The 22,597-nt window shown below is 51.3% G+C and overlaps 1 protein-coding gene across 14 annotated transcripts; it reads right to left on the bottom strand.

Moving 5' to 3' along the window:
* Positions 1-142: 142 nt before the first annotated feature.
* Positions 143-22,591, bottom strand: TCOF1 (treacle ribosome biogenesis factor 1). Of its 14 annotated transcripts, none has more exons than XM_042790049.1 (19): positions 22,433-22,591; positions 21,751-21,806; positions 18,997-19,184; positions 18,207-18,313; positions 17,582-17,927; positions 16,669-16,763; positions 15,981-16,211; positions 15,077-15,346; positions 9,655-9,832; positions 9,348-9,490; positions 7,241-7,414; positions 6,495-6,741; positions 6,165-6,253; positions 5,226-5,454; positions 4,016-4,117; positions 3,425-3,931; positions 1,696-1,784; positions 1,179-1,215; positions 143-705 (listed from the first exon to the last, which is right to left on the bottom strand). In XM_042790049.1, the coding sequence occupies exons 1-18, from the start codon at positions 22,541-22,543 to the stop codon at positions 1,183-1,185; spliced, it is 3,195 nt and encodes a 1,064-aa protein (XP_042645983.1). In that variant the 5' UTR covers positions 22,544-22,591; the 3' UTR covers positions 143-705; positions 1,179-1,182. The 14 variants fall into 14 exon arrangements, with proteins under 14 accessions (XP_042645983.1, XP_042645980.1, XP_042645984.1 ...); XM_042790046.1 differs by having other exon boundaries at positions 3,425-4,022; positions 4,065-4,117; XM_042790050.1 differs by having other exon boundaries at positions 3,425-3,980; positions 4,065-4,117.
* Between the last annotated feature and the right edge of the window lie 6 nt (positions 22,592-22,597).

Genomic DNA, 22,597 nt, shown 5'->3' with positions numbered 1-22,597 from the left:
GATGCTGGACTCCACTCTCCTACCTGCAACATCCTCCAGAGGCGGCTGAGCCCTGCCCCAGGCCTGGGGGGCAGCGCCTGCCCTGTCTCCCTGGCCTGGCCTTGCTCACCTCCCTTCCCTTGAAAGCAGCTGAAGCAAAATCTCACTGTTCTTTTTTAATTCTGTATTCCATAAAAAAATCCACAAAAAATTACACCGTCTTGGCTGAGAACAGCTGCTGGACACAGCTGTTCAGTGCAACTCCAGGGACACGATAATTACTTCCATCAGTGTTAGAATAAAAAGTAAACCCAAGAGCTCTCTTCCATAGTAGCAAAAGGACTGACACCACAAATCACAGAAGGGGGAAGGAAAAAAAAGTGAAAGTTTCTCTTAAAAATATAGCTCTGTGATGAGAGAGATGGCTGGATGTCAACTAGGAGGAAAGCAGTTTATGCAAGCTGGCTCTTCTCTGGTCAGACTGCCTCCTTTGGTTCAGTTCTTGTGCAACAGGCAAACCGTCGGGAGGGGCAATAAACACATCTCTGGGCCCCAGAAGGGCAGGAGGAGGCAGAAAGTTACACTGCTCTGGCTCTAAAAGTCACAGTTAAAAGAAGTTATAAATTATTATATAAAAAAAAAAGTTGGAATTCTCCTGATGAGCTTCCTTCTTCTCTCTTCTGTTTGATCTTCACCCATAAATCCTTAATCACAGGGATGCGGTACCTTTGGGGAGAGGAGTTAAGAGTTAGGGATGGGGAGGAGGAGAACAGCCTTACAGCTGAGCAGAGCAAGGGCAGAGTCATCTGGTCCACTTCCAGGTGGCTACAACATCATCTAATCCATACTACTTCTCCAAGCTCCCTGTGGTCAGCAGGGACAGACACACACAGGCCGCTTATCTCTGCTGATGACAGAGGACAGCAACGTTCAGGCTGGACATCCAGTAACGTTCAGGCTGGACATCCAGTTCTCAGCAGCTAAAGAGTTGAGGTCAAACACATCCAGAGAAGCCAGCACGCTGCTGCATAACTTTCCTTATGCTGCTGCACTCCCTGGCCCTCTAACCCAAGGCCAGGCTGACTCAGTGAGCACTTAGAGGGCAGACTGGCTTCCCAAGACCAGCCCAGGAGAACTGAATCTGGCCAAGGTTACCACCATTCAGAGGTACCAACTGATAGTCCCCACAGGCCATGTACCTTCTCACAATCCTTCAGGCTTGGCTGTTTTCTTCTTCTAAAAAGAAAAGGGTGAAAAATAAATCAGTGTCATCTACACCACAATCATGAAGGACCCAGCAAAGCCACAAGCCACACAGGCTTCCTGGCTACCATCTCTACAGACACATACCCATTACAAGGAACTCTCTGCCCCCCTTCCTAGCCCGTGAGGTGGGATGCAGTAGCCTGCCAAGCCCTCAGGAGCTCCACTTTATGCTGAAAACAACCAGGTGAACAGACAGCTGAAGAAGAGCACTTACTCCTTGGGCAGGTTCTCTGCCACCAAAAGGACCCTGAGGTATGACACTTCCAGGGAAAGGGATCTCTCCTGGAGGAGTGATATAGGAACAAGCCTTTCTCTGAGCCAGCCCAATCCCAATCAACCAAAAGGTGTCTTGAGACTAGCCCAAATTAACTAGCCTCTGGAGGAATGAGCATCACACACCGTTCAGAACAGGTCTCCCCATAGTACCCCATCCCAGGGTCTTACACATACCTTCTTCTTCTTGTGAACCTCAGCAGAGCCATCTGCTATAGGCTCCCCTTCCGAAGACACCTTTTTGCTCTTCTTTTCAGTCTTTTTTTCTGGGAGAAGAAAAGAAAAGTCAACTGGGAGACGGACTCTGGTATTGCTAGGCTGAGATGGAACAGAGTGGTAGAAGCATCTCCAGTAAGTTTCTGATCACACTTAAACCTGAGCAAGGTTTCCAGAACAGTAACTGGGTGAGGGCAGAGCCCTGCTACAGGGCAGCTACACCCAGGACCGTTTCTCCAGTACCTCTGAGCCAGAGCAGTTTGATCCTAAACATCCATGAACACATGTGGGCAGAATTACATAGGATCCCTTTCTTTCCATCTCTTGCCACCCACCCACTCTAAGGAAACTGCTTCAGTGCTGGAGCAGCTAGGCATATGCCAGAAATCAGAGCAGGGGCTGCTACTAACACAAGATGGACATAAGGTTCAGCTCAGCATAACTGCTCCAAGAGGCTCCAGCTCACCCTGTGCAACAGCCCACACAAGGGCTGAGGGACAGGTCTGCCTCCTCCAAAAATGAAGGGTTGCATCTCTGCAGAACAGAAAACCTGGCAGACCTGACCCACCCATTCCTCTCCCTTTTTTTTTTTTAAAAAAAAAAGTCTACAAGATTCAGCACAGAATCAGCTCTGATTTGCAAATGCAGTCTGCACTGCAAAGAAAAAAAATTGCCTTTGCATTAGGGCAGCAAACAGACCCTTAAGAGAGGTGTGCAGACAGGAGAGGCAGGAAACACTCAAGTGAGAGCAAGGAGCAGAAGGCTGGTACCATCCTCATCCTCCTGCTCCAGGGGTCTGAAAGCAGCAGTAATAGCCCGGAGTCAAAACTCTTGGATGAGCTGCTCACCATGTTGTAGCACACAGATCAGACAGGGTCAGGAAGGGGCACTGTCACCCCACAGGGAACCGCAGCAGCTGACACAGCATATGACAGCACAAGTTTCAAGGCTGATCCCTTTTAAAGAGGCTGGCAGCAAGAGGCCGTGTTCAGGAAGCTCTGACTAACACAAAGCTCCGCGTACGTGAACGCTGGGCTTCCTCGGCCATGCCCACAGCGTGTCAAAGACCTTCTGCCTGCCGTGCCCAGCCACATTTCACCTTAGCTCTCCTCTGGCACGCGTTGCATTTGCCAGGAGCCAGGGCACCACGCAGAGCACAGCAGGCAGAACACAGGCCTCGTGGCTTACAACTAGCAAGAACTCTCCCAAGCCCAGTGCAGGCAGGCAGGCCATGCGAGGGGGGCAAAGAGCCCTCGGGAGGTTCAGTGCCAACTCACCTCAACCCTTGGCCAGCCCTCAGCTAGACAGCTGTTTCCAGGCAGGATAAAGGCCAGGAAAGGAGAAAGCCCTGGAGGCACAGCTCGTGCCATAGAAGGTGCACAAGGACATCAGCTTGCTCTGCGAGCAGCAAGGATCAGCATGAGTATTAAGGCAGTTCCCACCATGCTGGACACAGGACAGAGGGGCAGAGGAGCCCGGCTTGCTGTCTGCAACATGACCTGGTGCTGAGACTGCAGAAAAACACTGAACTGGGGTGTTAAAAAATCTGGCATTGGCTTTGGGTGGGCCAAGAGGGAAGTAGCCAAGCATGAGAAAGTGGGTGTTACTTACAAGGCCCTACCCCAGAGGCTGAATGTGAATCAGCTGCAAGAACCTATTGCAAACGCAGACCCCAGTGAGAGATGCTTACTTTTAGCTGATTTTTTCTTTTCCTTGCTGCCTGACAGCTTCTCCACATCACCAGATGCTTTCTTCTTTTTCTTTTTGGATACTTCTTCATTAGTTTGGCCTTTATGTTTCTTCTCCTTGGGCTGCCCAACAGCCCCCTCCTCTCCTGGAAGTTTCCGCTTCTGGGAGGTTTTCTGCTTCTTGTTCTCTTTGTCTTTGCTCTTAGGTGTTTTCACACCCTTGTCTGCTGTGGAGGAAGGTTTCTTCTTGTCCTTCTTTTCTTTTTTTTCCTTTTTCTTTTTCTTCTTCATTTCCAACCCTTCCAGTGTTTGCACTGCAGGAACTTTGGCAGCAGTGGTGACCTCTGTTTCGCTCCCCGAGCTTGACTCCTCTGGTTGTGGGACGGAGAACAGCGCATGCGATGCTGGGGTCACTTGTGCCCTTTTTGCCCCAACATCGTTCTCTTTCATGGGCAGGGCTTTTTTGAGTGGGGAAGGCTTGATGCTGCCATGACCTGGCTCTGTTTTTCCTGACACCTTCTCTTTGTTGGAGGCTCCTGGCTCTGTTTTTCCTGACACCTTCTCTTTGTTGGAGGCTCCTGGCTCTGTTTTTCCTGACACCTTCTCTTTGTTGGAGGCTCCTGGCTCTGTTTTTCCTGACACCTTCTCTTTGTTGGAGGCTCCTGTGGCTTCCTTCCCTGGAGGGAGTTTGTTTTCTGCAGAAACAGTGATAAGAGAGAGAATGAATAACACTCAGGGAACGCTCATTACATAGACCACAGAGTTACTGAAGGATGGAAATCCACATTTGAAGAGAAGCATCCAGTTTTCCCCACAAAAGCAAAACCTGCTGGTGATCCCAACTACAGCAAAGCCAGAGAAAGATGCCTCAGCCTGAGATCAACTGTCTGGCAAGGGAAGTGGGTGACAACAGCCACAACAGCTTTGGCTATTCAACTAGAAGAAACTGTAGCACAAGCCAGGTGAGCACAGATAGAGCAGTCCTTCCCCAGGACACCACCCCCCGTAAGTCAGGGACTTGCCAAGGCAGAGGGGGTATCCCCACCACCACGTTTAGCCATCACCAATGGCCTCTCCCTCAGCACCTGGGCCTTCTGGAACCTATATATAGTTCCGACCTCCTCAACAGCCCTTTGCACAACTTAACAATGTACCCAAGATGCCAACAGACCCATCTGAGTGCCTACGGCGACCCAGAGCTCACAGCCAGACCAGAGCTCATCTGAAAGTGCCAGGGTCACATCAGAGAAGAAGCAGCTTCCAGTTCCAAGTTTTACGATTTGCCAACAAGCCAAGGTGATAGGGAAATGGCAGGACATTCTGTTTCTCCACAGATCTTCTCACTTGCTTCCCCTACTCTGCCCTCCAGATACACTGCAGAGCCCAGAAAGACCAAGGAGAGGCCTGAATACCAGCACTGTGTAGCAGATGTTCTTCATCCAGTATTTAAACCTTCTGTAGAAGCTGTAACCACTGCAGCACACTGATGCAATGCCTATCAGTTTCAGAGAGAGCCATACCCGCTCCCATTAATTGCATTAATTGCTTCAGTTAAAGCAGAACTTAGAAGAGGCAAAGCCACAGAGCACAGAGACTCACAAGCCAGCCAGCACAAGAGGGGTGCTCAAAGAGGAGAGGGCTGTGTCATGGCCAGGGACGCCAGCAGACGGCAGCAGCACTCCACGCAACTGGGCTCTGCAGTAGAGACACACTGGGAACAGGGCCCCATCCCACTGCCACCCATGCCAGCACAGCTTTGCTCCTGGGCCAAGCAGATTCCCAACCTTCTCAAAGGAGACCCACCTGCTTTGTGGTTTGCAGCCACCTCGTTGATGTCTGTGTCAGAGTCACTGCTGTCACTGCTGGAGCTGTCGGCTGGGGCTGCTTTCAGAGAGGCCTTGGCGAGGGAGTTTGCAGCAGTCACGGCTGCTTTCCCTTGCCCCACTTTGCCTACAGGCTGGGGGGGAACCGTCTTTGGTGCCTGGGGTGCTGCTGGAAGCCTGGAGAGGCCCAGATAGCCTGTGAGAAGGGACTGAGACAGCACAGACACACTGAGAAGTCACAGCAGGGCAGCCTCCCACACACCAGACATGCAGATCTGTCTCTGCTGCTCCTGCCCCTGTACTCCAAGTGAAGGGCCCACCTTTGTCCACCCTGCAGAGAGGCCAGGGCTGCCAGGAGAGGGGGCCAGCACTGACAGACATTGGCTGAGCTGACAGCAACAGGACCTGATGGCAAGAGGTTCCCTTTGTTCTTGCCCAGTAAAGCAGGCTTCGGGGAGGCTCCTGGCCATTAGCACGCACCCAAGCACAGCTAATGCACTGCAGATGTGCTGCACGCCTTGCACGTTACTTACAAAGGGAATTTAATGTCTTGGACACAGGTTAAGTTACAAATAAAAGTGGGGGAAAAAAAATCCTGCTGCTCTTGGCACTGTGCTCCAGTTCTCCTGGTTTAACCCTTGCAAGGCACCACCTCCTCCCATCCCTTCCCCCAGGGAGGGCACCACAAGCCCTGGACCTAAGGCTGGGCTACCTGGGGAAGCTTTCCAGGTTCAGAAGCCTCTCTCTGCCCTCACCAAAAGACCCTGCTCACAACACTGCACTGGGGAGCCCCCACTTCTGTGCTGGAAAACCCATTCAGCACCCTGTTTGCTATGGCTAAGAATTCAATCCTCTCTCTATCCTATTTAGGAGCCAGTTGAATGACCCAAGAGAATCCCAGCCTGCTCAGGTACCATACCTGTGATGCTGCCTCCTCCTCCTCACTGGACTCCGAGGAGGAGGAGCTGTGAGCCGGCTGGGTCCCCCCTGGTTTCTGCAGTGAGCCTGCTGGAAGAGCAGAATTCACCCCATTAAACCCACCACTGCTGCCTGGGGCTGAGCTCACCTACTCAGCACAGTTAATGACACCAAAAGGCCTTCTGCCTCCAAAGGGGAGTGCTCTGCCAAGCTGGAGAAGAGGAACCCCTCTCCAACCACTACGTGAAGGTGACCCCTCCCATGGGATAAAACACTGTCCCCACCCTGGCCTAGCCAGCAGCCCTGAGAACATCTTCTTGGGAAAACTGACCAGGTTTGGGGGGCTGCTTGGGTGTCTCCTCCTCGCTGTCTGAGGAACTGCTGCTGTCTGAGACCTCCTCTGCCTGGGTGGGTGGCGCAGCCTGGCTCAGCTGGGCATCCTGCACTGGCTGCAGGCCTGGCTTCCTCGACTTAGCAGTGGGACTTCCCAGGAGCGAAGCAGCCTGTGGGGCAGCAGCGTTGGCTGGAGGAGCTTTTCCCACAGGAACCGTTTCCTTTAGACAAGGAGGAGGGAGGGCCTAGGGAGAGGAAGTGAAATGCATCTGGAAATAGGAATAACTGCTCATGCCCGTGAACTATAATAAGCAGCCCAGAGCAGATGAGCTTGAACCATCTCGGCCCTTCTTCAGCCACACTGTTCCAGTTTGTGTCAAGGTTAGCCCCAAAACCTCTCATGCAGGGCACAGAGATCCCACCTCCCCTGGCCCACAGATGAAGCAGGCAGCTGTGGCCAAGCAGACAACTCCTGACTGTACTGGGCACTGCTATCACAAAAGAAGGAATAAACCAGTCAGCCAGCTGGAAGGCAGGAAAAGCAAAGGTACCAGGGCTACCCTCTGCTCATCTGCCTCACCCTATGGTGCAGTTAACAGTGGTTAAAACAAAGCAGGCCCCCCACTCCCCAGCCTCCATGAACAGGCTCACTCAGCTGGGGGCACAGCACCAGCCTCAGACTCCAGCAGACCCATCTGCCCACTCCCCAGGGAAGCTCCCCACTTTTGTCTCCTCTGTCATTACCTCTCCCACCAGCACGTCATGCTCCAAGGAGTCACTGCTTGAGCTCTCAGACACTCTGCTAACTGGAGGGACGGCAGGTGCTTTTATTCCCTTCCCCAAAGGCAGCGTGTCATTACCCTTAGCAGCCACTGCGCTCGAAACCTTGGTGGCTTTGACGTTCTGTTGGGACAGACTCTAAAATACACGAGAAAGAAAATCAGGACAGAGCACACCTTGGAAGAGAAAGAGACAGAAGTATACACCAATCCACCACTAACTCCTGAGCCCGTCCATTATTTTCAGCACACCACCAAGGCTCATATTTATCTTTTTTTTCCCCTTTACAGGCTAGCAGTGTCTCCTATAAGCCTCTGAGCAGAGCAGGGCCTCTGGCACAGCCAGGAGCAGAAAAGCGAGGCATTGCCTAAAGCATTAGCTCAGTGCCCCAAAGAGACCCATCCTGAGGGCAAGCAGACAAAAAGTGACGTGCTTGCGGGCTGTGAGGTCCCTATACGCTGCTGCACCAGCAACACTGCAGCTGCAAACCCTGCTTTTTGTAAAGCAGGCACTTGGACTCCAGGATGTCTCCTACACTCTAAAAGTCACACAGAGAGTTAACTGGCAACAGGGATAAAGCAAAGACCAACCACTGGGCAAATCCACCTTCAGGTCCACAGGCAAGCCACAGGTTTGAGAGCAAATTAACAAGAAGCAATTTTGTTGCCTCAGATTTGAAAACTCCCATCAAACTAAACGTAAGAGGGGTTAAAAATAGAAGAGCCAGGGGCATGGAAATCAGACATTGACATCAGGTCTAAGACACAAATGCCAGCAGAGGAGGGAGCAGGAGCGACGAAGGAGTACTCAGCCTCCTGGTTTGTTACAAACGAGACTACGTGAGCAGCCTTGCCCCTCCAGATCTCTGACAAGCTGGGCCTTTGTGGGCTGACATTTCCTTCACACAACATCTGGCCTTCAGAAAGGAAGGCAACACTCCACCATGCAGAGAGCCACCAATCCGACGTGAGCTCTCAGCCGTCTTTGCACGAAGCTCAAATTACAGCAACTGCGTTGTTTTATACAATCTTGGTACTATAAACACACATTAATCAAGGACTGCTCAGGCTGGCTGCCTGCCCACCAGCTGGGGAGAGGCAGTCTTTCCACTGGCCACAGCATCAGGCCAACATGGGGAAGGGTTTTCTTGAGTGCACATAATGCCCCTGTCCCAGCAAGGGCACTGGCCAGACAGAGGACATGTATGTGTGGGGCAAGAAGCACACTTGGCCACTAAGCCCTGGGCTCAGACCACCAGCCAAGCCACCACCACGTAAGAATGGTAGCCACACTCCTCAGTCGATGCTTCTTCATGTGGTTTCTTTCTCAGGCTCAAACTGCAGCAGTGGTGCAGACACCCAAGACAGCTTCACGTGGAGGCAGCTGAGGCCCTAGGGAGCTCAGCCATGGCCCTGTGGGACCGACATGGAGAGAGAGACATGACATGAAGAGACTCAAGTGAGAGAGCTAGGATCAGCTCCACGACACTCAGCACTGCCCTCGGCACAGATATGGGGTCAGCTTCCTTCTCCAAGGCAGGGGTCTGGCTCCTCCAGCTGAAAGGCAGCAAGATCACTGTGCTACCCCTCAGGGCAGATCCTTCTAGTCTCCCAAGGCTTGTAGAGGGGGAGTCCAGAGACCTCCAGCTGCACCCCACACCCAGGGGTTTGGGAAGAACCAGCGGGCAGGCAGGTTGACTTGGAGCTACCCAGCTCATGGAAAGATTCTGCCTGCGAGGATTTGGCTGCTTTTCCAGTCTAACTCCCTGGAGTAGGGCAAAAGGGACTGAGTCCCAGAGGTCTGGGCTTGCACATCCACTCATGTTTCTGCCAAAACATTCACACCCTCCACTGCTCTCACACACAGCAAGCTTGCTGCGGCCGAGATGTGCACCCAGAGCTGGGGTCAGCGAGACCCAGGGACGCTGCCAAGAAAACATAATCCAGCCAACAGCAGGGCTCCTCTCTGCACCACTCATTACCCACCCCCAACTACTCCCTCACAAGTCCTGCGATCTCCTGAGTGTGCAGGACTAACAGCATCCACACCCGGCGGGTCAGCAGCTCCTTACCTGAGAAGGGGGGACTATTTCCTCCTCTGAATCTGACTCCTCACTGGAATCATCGCTGCTGTCCACAAGTAGAGGGGCTGGGGCCGGTGCTGGAGCTGGTGCCTTCTTCACAGTTGTTGGCTGGGGCGCAGCATTGGTTTTCACTGCAGCAAAAGCAGAAGAGACTGTCACCATGAGAAAGAGTTGCTCTCTGTGGCTGTCCAGAGCAGGAGCTATCACAACAGGCAGGGCCATTCCATGTGCAGGGGAGAGAAGGAAACCCATGAGGATGCAGGTGAGGGATCCTGGCTACTACCAGGAGACTTACCAGCTGCTTGTGGTGGTTGTGTCTGTGCTGCAGGGGACTCCTCTTCACTGTCAGACGAGTCACTGCTCTCGCTTGCTGAGGCCTGGCTTTTCAAGGTGCTTCCCACTGCTTTTTCAGGCGGCGCAGCTTTAGCAGCCTGGCTCAGGTTGGGAACAAGTCCAGGCTGTTCTGTTAATCTCTTAACAAAAAAGAAAGACAGGCCAGAAATGTGGTATTAGTACAGGTGTTGTTTAGGAGTTTAAGTGCAGTTTCAGCTCAAGCTGAGTTTTGTTTTACCCTAACACAGCTGTTACTAACACTCACTCCATCCTTGGCGTGTCAAGATTGGAAGGGGCTTCAGTTATTGCCTGGACTGAGCCGCTGAAGAACATACAACAGCATTTAGCAATATGCTTTTGCCAGGAAGCCCGAATGTGTTTTACCACACAATTATGCAGGACTAACAGCACTGAAACTTCTAACAGCAGTTCCTTATTGAGGCCAAGCTACTGGCTGGACAGGAGCCTGAGGGCAGAAGCACCACTGCAACCCTGAGACCCCCGTTCCAAGGAAGCCTCTCATTTAAGCATGACCTCCCCCCAGCCTGGGGACCCAGCATGAGCTGGGAAGCCTTGTGCCGAAACACTTGCAAGATTCAGAGACAGCATCAGAGGAGCTACATCCTAGAGCTGCTGGAAAGCTCAGCGTAGACACGGAGCTGACACAAGCATTTGGGAACACAGAGGGCAGGCAGAGACAGATCAGGATCCACCTTGGAAACTGATCTGTCAACAGATCTAAGAATTTAGAAATCTCTAGACAATGAAAAAAACCTGCAACTCACTCGGGCTGTGCTTTTTTACAGCACACATCAACACTCTGACATCCCAGGACAGACCATGAGCCACTGCCCTGAGCGACTAGTGCATCAGCACTAAGAAGCCACAGTTATTGCAGCACCAGATACACAACTGCCAGGTGAGACCAGCTCTTCCCAGCCCCTCTCCCGGCTTGGGCCGAGGGTTGCACACACCCCTCCTGCAACCTGCTGAAGGCTAGCGGTGCCAGAAGGAGAGGGAGCACTTGCAGAGAGATCTGGTAGCTTCACCACCTGCAGATATTCTCCAGGCTCGCAGTGCTCTGCACCCACTCAGTTTACTCCACTCATCGCTCATCTCCGGGCTGCTCTGCCAAAGAGTACATCACGCTTGCCAGGGCGGGCAGACCCCATCCAACCCGCACGTGATGGCAGCCCGCCCCAGCGCTCTGTTTCCAGGCCTCCCACAAGAAGGTGAGGCTCTCACAGCCCGGCTGCACAGCCCCTGCCAGCCCCCTCTCCCAACCCTGTCAAGCTGCTAACACAGCGATACCCTCTCAGCTCGCAGCGGAGGACCAGGAGGACTTTGGCAGTGCCAGCTCACTCGGGGGCTGCTCCTGGCCAGCAGCTGAGAGCACCAGCCTAACAGCTTCCCGGAAGGCTGGATCTTACCGTGCTTCCTGGCACAGCCCCACCGAGGGCTGCCACTGGGGCAGTGTTTATCATCTCCAAGCCAAACACTAAACAGACAACAGCATCTGCATGTTTATCCCATTACAGAACAGCTCTCCGAACAAGCCAAGCCCATTTTCGCTCTGCTTGGAGAAACAGAAACCTCCACAAGTGCTTGGGGATGGGGGGATTGCAAACCTCACTTGTCTGTTTTGTTTTGATACCAGTGAGTCACTATCTCCAGCAGAGAGGCCAGATTTGCAATGCTGGAGAGAACTACTTGAAGCAGACACAAGAACTCACACGCTCTACTTAAACGTGCTAGCTCCCCTCCCTCTTGTCCCAAGCACTGTTGTGAAAGGGAAGAATCTACCGAAATTAGGCTCTACTCACTCACTTTTAAGACCTTTGTAGCATTGGGACTGGCTTCTCCCCCTGCTTGGATGCACAGCAGAAGGGCTGCTTCATTTCCTAACTTAGCAAGAGACTGGGAAAAGAGCTTCCATACAGAGGCAGCCTGACACCGAAAGAACATAACAGCATCCACAGAGAAATTACCATAAGCTTTACACAGCCCTGGGACTCTTCAGACCTTCCTGGGAGGAGGCCAAGGTCCCTCCATCCACCTCATCTCAGTCACTGCCAGATGGCAAACAGACACCACGTCCTATGGTGTGGCGGCAGGTGGGATCAAGCCAGCAGCGTGGCTGAGTTAAACTCAGGGAGCAGGGTAACACAGGCAGAGAGCTTCTAACAACTTAAGAGTCACAGGTACTGAAGTAACTCAGAGAGGAGGAAAATAATTCAAGAGGAAATAATTTTTCCTGCTCTCTCTCCAGCCCCCAAACCAGGAGCTGCCTGCGGCTTGGTACGAGTGTGATGACTCAGCTCCCGCACAACCCATCTGCCACTCTGCTGGGTCCATTTGCATCATGCAGCGCTGCATGACAAGAGGGGGAAACAACACTGAGCCACGTGCACGGAGCACGTTGTAACCGTGTCGTGGTTTAAACCTGCCTGGCAGTCAAATACCACGCAGCCGCTTGCTCAGCCTCCCCTGCCCAGGGAATGGTGGAGGGAATTGAAGGGGTAAAGGGAACCTTGCAGGTTGAGGTAAAAACAGTTTAAAAATTGTAATAAAATAAAACAATAACAATCACAGAAAGTAAAAACGAGTAATGCACAATGCAATTGCTCACCACCTGCTGACTGATACCCAGGCCTGTTCCCAGACAGCGATGCCAAAATACCAAGGCCCCGCAATCGTAATCCCAGAAGCAAGAAAGAACCCCTTCCTTTATATACTGAGCACGATGTTACATGATATGGAATATTTCATTGGCCAATTTGGGTCCAGTCCTCTGGCTCTGCTTCCTCCCTACACACAGGCAGGACACGGGGAGTTGGAAAGTCCTTGATCTCTTAGCAACAACTGAAAACATCAGGGTATTATCAGCATTCTTCTCATACCAAATCCCATACGGAATCAAAAGCACAGCACTATTCTAGCTACTGAGAAAAAAAATTAACTCTATCCCAGCCAAAATCAGGACAAAATGTCACACTCCTCTGCTGCCTGTGCACTGTGGAAGCACTGTTAAGAGACATTAGTCATTTAGCTTAGTTAAATAAGTTTTAAATAGAAAGAATTGCTTAGAGTTATAATGATGTGATTTTGTATGCTGTCTGCTTAGCTCACTCACTGAGCATGAGTAGCTAGATTTGCTGAAGCCTTAGGCTACACGCTGTAAACTTTCACTTAGATTTACTGAATTTGTACCTACTCAAGCAAAACAAGGCCTCCAGTGCAAACCAGAAGATGAGGGTAACAAGTGTCAACAGCAGCTGCAACTAGACAACAGCCTGCCTGGAGACAGTGAAGAAATCCACTACAGAGTCAGAAAGTGTCAAAGATCTCAGGCCAGAATCCCCACTGGACCAAAGAAAGAGTGAAAGGCACGTGGAGATTGCACAAAGGGTGGGTGCATAGTCTGTAAGGGTATAACCGCTCAGGGATTTCTTTGTTCGGGGTCCCTCTCCGGAGGCACCCAGCTTGAGTTGATCCTGCTGCTGTACCACTTAAATTATTTATTTTTCTAAGATTCAATGCCCAAGACTCTGCTTTGGGAAACCTAGGGTTCAAACTGTGAAGAAAACTTCTTTAACAAGCACCACTAGCTTATCAGGACTGGGACCGGTATCTCAGTTGTGTCACGATACAGCAAAGGTATGACTGTCACCTGCAAGGGAGCGAGGACAGGGTTTAGGGAGAGAAAGAGACCTTCCATCTCTTGGGAGATTTGGCCTCTCCTTGCAGGCACAAATTCTACCAGTGCAGCCTGCATGGGTTTTCCTGGGATGCTCAAAGAAGACACAGGTTCCCAACACATGTACACATGTGCATCTGATGCCCAGTCCTAGTAAGCAAAAGCCAAAGCCTGTCCATAGAGGGCTTGAGTGTCATCTTTGGCCCTAAATGTCCAGGAAAGAGGAAGCTGAGCAGAATTAGCAGTTCCAAAAGAAAAGCAGCTCACAGCATCTTTAAGGTCAATCCAGACTGTCCTCCATCACCATCCTTCCCCCTTCAAAATATGCAAACACCTTGTCAACTTCTTTGACTAAATATTCCTGAGTCTTCAGGGGTAAACATACCAATTAAGCAGTTCAATTTAGGCATGATGTTCATTTTAATTGTGCTAATCCACCCCCACAGGGAACGATGAAGCAGCTTCCAACGCTCTGTATCTGTTTGGATCTTGCACAGAAGCCAGAGGAAGTTGCAGGATACAGTAAGTCAGTGGTTAGCATATGCCCAAGTAGCAGATGGCGAGGATGAGCTAAGAAGAGTTTGACTGGGAGGACAGGACTCTGGACACAACTAAGCCTAATGGTTTATCTTCAGGCTTCACTTGTGGTCCCTGGCTGTAAGCTACTAACACGGGAAGAAACAGCCTGTTTGGCAAAACTTGAGCTCCCTCAATGACAAGCTCTTCCTTGCTGACTGTGGCTGTTGAGGGGTAATCGCCTGTTTGCAAGAGGGAAGATGCTGAAGTGGTTAAATAGCTGTTGACAAGATGGCTATCTGTTGCTGCCAGCTTCAAATCAACACTGGGGGGAAACAAGGCTAGCCCAGTATATCCTTCACCTACAACCTTGCTAGAACAGACGAGTCTCAATAGTTTTACAGCGGGACCCCACGCCACAGTTATCAGAATACCTGCTCCTGCCACCCAGTGCTGAATCTTCACATATAATCACGCAGGAAGAGAGCAGCACAGAGCCAACTGTTAGAGATGCGTCCCCCTCCACCCACCTTAGCAGACCAAGGCTATAAAGACAAAAATGCAGAGCCTCTCTGGCTCCTGCCTGTCAATAGTGAAAGGACGTGTTGACAAAGAGCCTCCTTGCAAGGACACGTGAGGCTCTGCCCCCGGCTTCCCTTCCTCCCTTGCAGATAATCACTGCTGCTTTCAAAACGTTGCTTTCAGGGCACTTCCCAAGGGCCCTGCAGCCCAGCCTCAATGAAGGTCTTTGTACAATGTGCCTAAGGATGCTCTCAGGAAGGGATCTGCTTCCCTATGAGTTCAGCCACTTAAGTCTGAATCCAGTCTGAGTTCATGGTCCTTCTCTCAAGAGAGGTCTAAACAAACCCCCACAGGAGCCAAGACCAAGCTATCTGTGTCCCCACACACAAGGCCCACTCCAGAGTGGCAAGAAATGAGTGGAGTAAAACAGCTGGAATCAAATAGGTAACCCTGCACACTCCTCTGGTATGGCTGGGTGAAAAGAGTTAGACTATATGTTTCCAAGTAGATTTTCCTTCTCTGAGGGACTGAGATACAACATACTACGTGCTACTGGTGTTTCAAGGAGATCAGTAGTAGCATTTAAGGGCTAAACAATTGTCTTGCATATCCCACCCTTTGGCACTGAGCTGAATGCGGTATCACCTACCTTCTGGCTGACAGGCACAGGGAGATCCTCCTCTTCACTACTTGAGGAGTCAGAGCTCTCCACTGGCTTCGTACCTTCAGCAGGCTTTGGGGGAGCAGCAGTCCTTCCCAGTGTGGTTCTGGCCTGCTTTGGCACTGCTGGCTGTGGTGCTGGCTTCCCTTGGGACAGTGGAAGTGTTTTTGCTGCAGCTGTTTTGCCAGAGAGGGATGCTGCTGGTGTAGGTTTCACCGGGGATGGGATGGCTTGCGAGGATTTTGGAGGTGGCTTTGTCTGGACAAGACAAGAACAGCGTGAAACAAAGCAAATCCCACAGCAGCAGAATTAATTTGCACAGGCTGTAATCAAGGGAAAAGATTTCAGAGCCCCCTGGGAAAGGCAAATGATGAAGGAAGATAAGCAACTGGCAGGACACAAGGCATCCTTTCATCTAGTTGTGTGGGGATAGTCTCCCAGGATGAGAAAGCAAGACCAGACATACTTCAACAGCTTGCTGATACTACCAGTCCCCTCCCGTGAGGAACACTGCAGCACTTTGCACTCTCCACAGTGGGGAAGCTAAGATGCACTTCAGTCCAACAAATTAGATGCTATTTATTGCCATTTATAGCAGAGAGGCAAATTCAACCATGACAATTTGCCTCTTCACAGGTGGGAGAAGAATTGCTGTTTTTTTTTTATTTAAAAGTACTGATGGATTTTTTTTTTTCTTTTTTAAGAAAGGCGCAATGGCTTGATTAAAGCTCAGAGCAAAGACATCGAGGTGCCTTTAAACACCCCATGCTTCTTTCCTCCCACCCCCAACATGACTGCTGTACACTACATGCATTTACAAACTCTTCTTTTCATTGCAATTTCTAGCCCTAGAGAGGCATGCAAGGAGAGTCTGGGTCTTGGATAGACACACCTGGGTTACTGATGGAGTTTCCTCATCTTCGGTGTCTGATGAGTCGCTGCTCTCTGATGTGTCATCAGGCTTTGCAGCCCCAGGAACTGTTGTGGATGCAAGTTTGACCTGGTTTGGTGCCAGTGCCAGTGTTGTTTGCCTCACTGCATTCTTCTTGAGGGACAACGGAGCAGCAGGTGCACTTTTCACAGGTGTTGCATTAACCTGCGTTGTTTTCACAGCTGGTTTTGCCTGTGAACAAGGGAAACAAAAGGAAACAGAAGAATCAGGTAACATCTCAGGAGAAACCAGCTGAGAACTATAATTGCATGGAATCTGTTTTAAAGAAGGCTACCTTGCTAACTTTGACCAGTACAGGCTTGCTCAGGCTCATAAGTTGTCGAGTATCTGAAGAAAACCACTTTCTCCAGAGACTGCCTGACTACATCCATGGAGTTGCACACCAATCACCTCTTACAGATCAAAGGATCTCCCTCAGCTTCAGGCACTAGGAGGAACAGGGATGGAATGGTTGATTCTGGCTGGGGTTAGTGGGGCTCTTGGCCACGCAGCACGTTTCTCTGGCCTGGGGTTTGGGGACCTCACATACACAGGGAATGGAGTATTGTCAGACTACAGTACTTCCTCTCTCCTTCAAGGGAAGGGGAGTGATTTCCTAAATACAAGGACCCTGGGTTGGAGAGGTTACCTGGACCACTGGAGTTGCATCCTCCTCCTCAGAGGATGTCTCATCACTTGATTCCTCGCTGCTGCTCTCAGCGGCCCCAGCTGCCTGCTTCAGCTCTGAAACACAAGCGAGGAAATGTCACAGCTGCTGCCTGCCCCGAGCTCCCAGACCATGATGCTAATGTGGCTTTTGAAGTCAGGAAAACAAAACAAGCTGCAGAGAGGGCTAAGGAGATTTGCAGGGAAGAGGGCCTGGGCCTAATGAAAGCATCAGTGCCCTGCTGTGGACAGCTTCTCCACACAAATGCTGATCCACAAGCACCACTCCCTTGAGTGCAGGCAGAGATGGGAAATCCTCCTGGCCACCCTCTGACCCTACGGGGAGCTGCCCAGCCAGACAGCTCCCTGCAGGGACACCCAGCCTGGCTGGGCCTCCTCTGGAAAACAGCCAAGAGAAGGACCATTTTTAGAGCTTCTACAATCTATTCCTCACTGCTCCCCCCAACACACGCACACACTTCAAAGCAGAAAAAGATTTCCCTAAAGGCTTCAAAACCCCAAAACAATCACTTTGCAATTAGGAATAAAGAGAAGATGCTGCAGTGCCTTTCCAAAAAGCTGAAAGCATCTGCAGTATTAGTTCTGCATCTCTTCCAGATATGCTATGCTGTTCTCTCCAACCCCCTAGTGCTGGGTGCTGCCAGACATCTTAGCACAGAATCTGCCACTTGAAATGGGAGCAAGCATGCTGGATTCATCCCACATTGCTCCAGAGCTGGCTGCCTTGCAGTATTCTCACAGCCTCCCCAAGGAACAAGCATCACTGAGCTTTCCAGTAAGGGCGCTGAAAGAAACATGCTGAAGGCACAGCTCAGACCTGATTCGCAGCAAAGCTGGAGCACTCATGCATTTACCAAACCCTGCAGGCTCCTTACCCACTTTGGGGGCTGGGGCCTTTGCAGTCGGTGTCTCTTTTTCCTCCTCACTTTCCGATGAGGAGCTGCTGCTGGAGCTTTCCTGTGCTTTGGTCGTTACTGGTGCTTTGCTTTGACCTACTTTGGCCGTGGCTGCTGTGGCAGGTCTGAGCTTCCCAGGATCAGGCAGTTTCTGCCCAGCCTTGGCTGGAGCTGCAGATGCAGGTGACGCATTGGGCTGCTGCTTATTTGAGACCACAGTTCTGTTTGCAGCAGAGAGTGCCGCTGCTTTACCCACTGGGGCAGTGGGTTTGTTAGGCAAATGCAGGTTGTTGGCAGCTTTGCCACTCACCACAGCTGGTATCACCTACAGGAAACAAAAGAAATTAGAAGCCTATAGACAGATGAGGAGCTAAATTGGACACAACATACCTTAAACAGCAATCTGGCAGCTGGGCAAGCCATAGAGCTCTTTAGGGAAGCACTTGGGGGACAGATATCTAAGAGAAGGCTTATGCCAGCACAGGAGGGTCATTTAAATATGAATTCCACTCCAGCCCACAATTCCACACAGGCCAACAAGACAGGGACAGTCCTGGCCTCAGAGTACTATCAACCTTCAAAGCCAAGAGAAGAACTGCCTTACCGTAATTGCACCTTTTCCAGCTGGTGTCTCCTCTTCTGATGAGGAGTCATCATCTTCACTGCTTTCTACATTCACTCCTGAGTTTGTGGCCAGGGAAAGGCTTCCTGCTGCACAAGAGAGCCACAGAGAAATTGTGTGAGCATGTGTCTCACATCAAGATGACCTCTGGTTTGCAGGAAGGCCCCAGCAGGCAGGGCAGGGTCCCACCTCCACACCTGACCCAACACCACTGCTGCTGTCCTTGCAACAGGCAAGTGTTTTGCTCCTCCACCCCACCCTTCTCCCCACCACCAAGACAAGGAACCTGCCAAGATCTGCATGGTTCCAAGGGCTGGTCTACAGCAGATGAGACTGAGCCAAAAATGTATCAGACACATGGGTTTTTGTTAGACTATGCAAGCCAACACCTCCCACATCAGCTGCACCAAGGATCTGTGCCCACCTCAGACAGAGGGCACTGGCTTTCCAGACCAACTAACAAGTCCTTCCTTCACCCATGAAACAGGCCTGCCTTTGCTGGCCCAACACACACCCGGGACCAACTGGAATGTGCTCCACATTGGGCAGCGTTAGGTTCCCAAGGCTTCATTCAAGAGACAACATCCATCCCTTCCCAGTGAATCATGACAGGTTTTTTTCTAGCTTCAGCAGACATCTGTGCTCCTCAGAAACTTCACATGAGAAGGGGGTGCTAAATTAGTTGTCCTATTTTTCTAAGAGCATGAGGGACTAGCCATCACTTTACAAGCATTTTCTCTAGCCAAGCAAGTCGGGCTGCTCCTACACAAACCTCCAGTCCTACTCTGCCAACTCCAGGGAGATGAAAGGCTCCTACCATTTGCAGTTTTTGCCTTCTCTTTCTCATCCTCTTCTTTCTCTGAGCTCTCAGAGCTGCTCACGGGATCAGGAACTCTGATCTTTTCTGGTATGGCTGCCTCCTCATCACTCACCTTTCTTCTCCTGGAATTTGGGGGAGTTCTGAGGGAACAGAATTTGCATCAAAATGGGGAAAAAGATATCTTGAACAAATTGGAACACAAGTATTCATCCACTCTCAGGTCAGGCTCCAGCCTAAGGACATGAAGTGTCATTCCTCTACAACTCCTTAAGGGGTGGGAGAAATACTTCTCTAACCTGCAGAGGACATCTCCAGTCCTCCTCAAGCAACTTCTGAGGGCAACATAACCCTGCAATACTAAGAGGAGATAATGAACTTAAGACATTTTTTGTGCCCTAGGCAGACTCTTTCTCACTTTAGCAGAGAAGGAAAAACATATATGGTCAGGCTGGTGCTCACCACAGAGCAAAAGGCATCCTACAGAACAAATTCTGTCTCCAGGAGGTAGCTGTAGCCAGTCAATAAGTGCAGTCCCAGAGTTAGGGCAGTGATCCCCAAGCAGGTCCCGGTATTCCATACCACCAGGAGAAGTGAATCTAAAGGCTGCAAAAGCTATTTGAACTTGGGCTCACAGGCCAAAAGGACAGAAAAATCAGGTTGCAGAGAGATTTAAGATAGGAAGTGGCTGGACCTACAGGAGATGTGTTGAAAGAAGGGGAAGAAGAGGCCACACATGAGCATTAAACACTTAAGCTGTTCAATTGGGTTAAAACATTAAGCTGGAGAAAGAGGTTTCCAGGCTCTGAATCCTACCTGTACCAGCAGAACAGACGTGGCTAAAGTTATAGTTAATTTTCAAATGAAAACATGGGCAATACATTTGCTTTATTACAAGGATAACATTGGCTGAGCACATATCTCTGTGTGATTCACACATGCAGTACTTCTAAGTTGGTAAAAGCCCTGAGACACCCACAATTACCAGAAGCAAGAAAACCCCCTCGCTTTTATGCCAGTTTATTTTATTTGTTCATCTAATTTAAAAATAAGATTAGTTTAATGACTTCGCCAATAAAGATCATGCTCATTATGAGTGTTTCAGCTGCATAGCTGTAACAGCAAGTTTTGTGCAGGCAGGCTAGGCTGAAGGCATATTTGCTATTACAAAGTGCCGTGAACTACTGTAATAATCCCTTTAATAAAATTATAGAGCAAGCCACACAGGCAGTTATGACAGTTGAATGCCTTCCTGATTCAGTGGCAGCTGACAGCATAACAGAGACTGCTGTGAAAATTTGTCCTGAGTGACCAGGGGCTCAGGGATACTGCGTGGGGGAAAACAGCAGTGCCCAGAGGCGCTGGCCCTACAGCAGCCTGGAGCATTTGAGGGCTGCACAGCTCCAGGTGCTCAGCTGATCCAGCTTCCCCCTACACCCAGGCACCCTTCTGCCCTCTCAGAGACTAAACGTAGTGCTGGAGGGACACCGCTCTTAAGTAACTGCAAATCTCAACCATTAATTTCACTTTGTAAGAGTTTCTGAAGGAGAGCACCAAGGGCAGGCATAACTCAGGGGAACCAGGAATAAAAGGCGTACTTGTGGGGTGGGACCACAACAAAAGGGTGACACTACAGAAAAACAAATTAAACACGATGCAAGTACCCTGTCGCCTCCTCAAAATTTAAAAGCAATAGTATCTGGAAGGGTTTTCTGTAGCACCCAGGATAACTAGCACAGAGAAAGGTAACCATCAATATTCACAAGAGCAATAAATTATTAGAGGGAGGAGCTGAAAGTCTGTTTCTACACTGCTATGTCCTCACCTAGATCCAGTCTTTCTCCTGCTCAAGTAAGAAAATCATGGAGACCCGAGAGCAGCAACCAGGGCAGCACCAAGGCACGAGGCGTTCTAGCCAAAGACACCTCTGAAGAAAATGCCTGCTCCTCGAGGCTGCTGCCACGGCCACACTGAGGAGCATCCTCCCTCCAGTGCTCCCCGATTCCCCCCAGTAAGCGGGCTCTGAGGATGCCAGCAGGCCTCTCTGCAGCCCTGCACTCCCGCATCAAAACCCAGCGAGTGGTGCACAGGGTGGGTGCGAACACCATCGCACCCCACGGATGGGTAAGGCTCCACGCTGCAGACCTTCATGTGGGGTACTCAGTGGAATGACTATGTGGGAAAGGCATTGGTCTGAACATGTAGGGGCTTGAAAGGACAGGCTGAAACCAAGAGGCTTCCTCTGAGTCAGAAGATATGTGATCTATGCCAAGATTTAAGTCCCTGTAAGAGCCTTGGCATTTCAGCATCTGCTCAAATTTTCTGTTCTTGGGTCAATATTCCTGTGGAGCATGTGGCTTTAAAAAGAAAGTGAAACAAAACTGCAGAAAAGATTTTTGCCAGTAAAGCATGACTCCAAGTCCCACAATACTCCAGTATTAACCTCAACCAGCAAGAGTAGCATCAGCTGCTCAAAACTACAGGAACAACTTATCTCCAAGCTCTGGAAATTTTAAACCCAAGTAATTCTTAACATCTGAAACGAATTGGTCTGAAACCAGAGTCTAGGAGGAAAGTCTGCTGAGCACAATTGTCATCGGAAATACTCTGACAACAGGAAATTCCAGCAAATAAAGATCACACATGCCATGCAGCCTGGATGTTAACGGTCTGGAATCTATTTGATAGTCATTTCATCCTTTGACTTACTTTTCCCAGTGGGTAAAGATGTCCTCGAGAGAGGTCGAGAGGGAAGGGAGCAATTTCTGTGAAAGCAGAGGGAACATGAGTCAGGCATCGGCCCCATTTCAGGATGCGACCACCACACAGAAGCAAGAAACCACAGAGGCCCCTCCGGGAACCCACAGGAAAACGGGAACGTGTCCTCCCCGCAGAGTCACCCCCCCATACCACCCCGTTCCCCGTCTTGCTGCACCCACGGCCGTGTCCTACCCCCCCCCCCGGGCGTCACCGGCGGGATTTCACCCGCGGCAGCAGCACGTGTCCGGGGAGCTGCTACGGGACGGCTTTAGCCGTTCAGTTGCCGATCTCTGCCCTTCTCCCCCGGGCGGCTCGGGACTGGGCCGGCCCGTGGGCACCGGGTCGTGGAGGGGGGGTGTACGACACCCACTCGGGCCTGGGCCGGCCCGTGGGCACCGTGGGGGGTGGGCGGACGACACCCACTTGGGGCTGGGCCAGCCCATGGGCACCTAGGAGCGGGGAAAACGGGGCGGGGGAACGGACGGACGGACGGACGACACCCACTCGGGGCCGACACGTGGAGCCGCGGGCGCGGTGAGGGAGCGAGGGAGGACCGGGCCCTCCGCCCGCCAGACCCACGCTGCTTCCACCGCCCCCCCCCGCCCCCCGCCCGGGCCTGGCTGCCCGTTACCTGCCCGGTCTGCGCCTGGAGCTCACGGGCCGCCCGGGCGTAGCCGCCACGGAGCAAGTGCTGGTGGATGAGGGCGAGCAGCTCCCGCCCCCCGCGGGCCTCCGCCGCCATGGCCCGGCCCGCTCCGGCGCAGCCCGGGGGCGCCGCGTGCCGCGCGGCTCGGCT

The sequence above is a fragment of the Tyto alba genome, unplaced genomic scaffold (genome assembly GCF_018691265.1).
Source record: "Tyto alba isolate M040663 unplaced genomic scaffold, T.alba_DEE_v4.0 Super-Scaffold_17, whole genome shotgun sequence".
Classification (NCBI taxonomy): Eukaryota; Metazoa; Chordata; class Aves; order Strigiformes; family Tytonidae; genus Tyto; species Tyto alba.
Note: the sequence above shows the minus strand (reverse complement) of the source record. Positions and strands in the feature narration are given on the sequence as shown.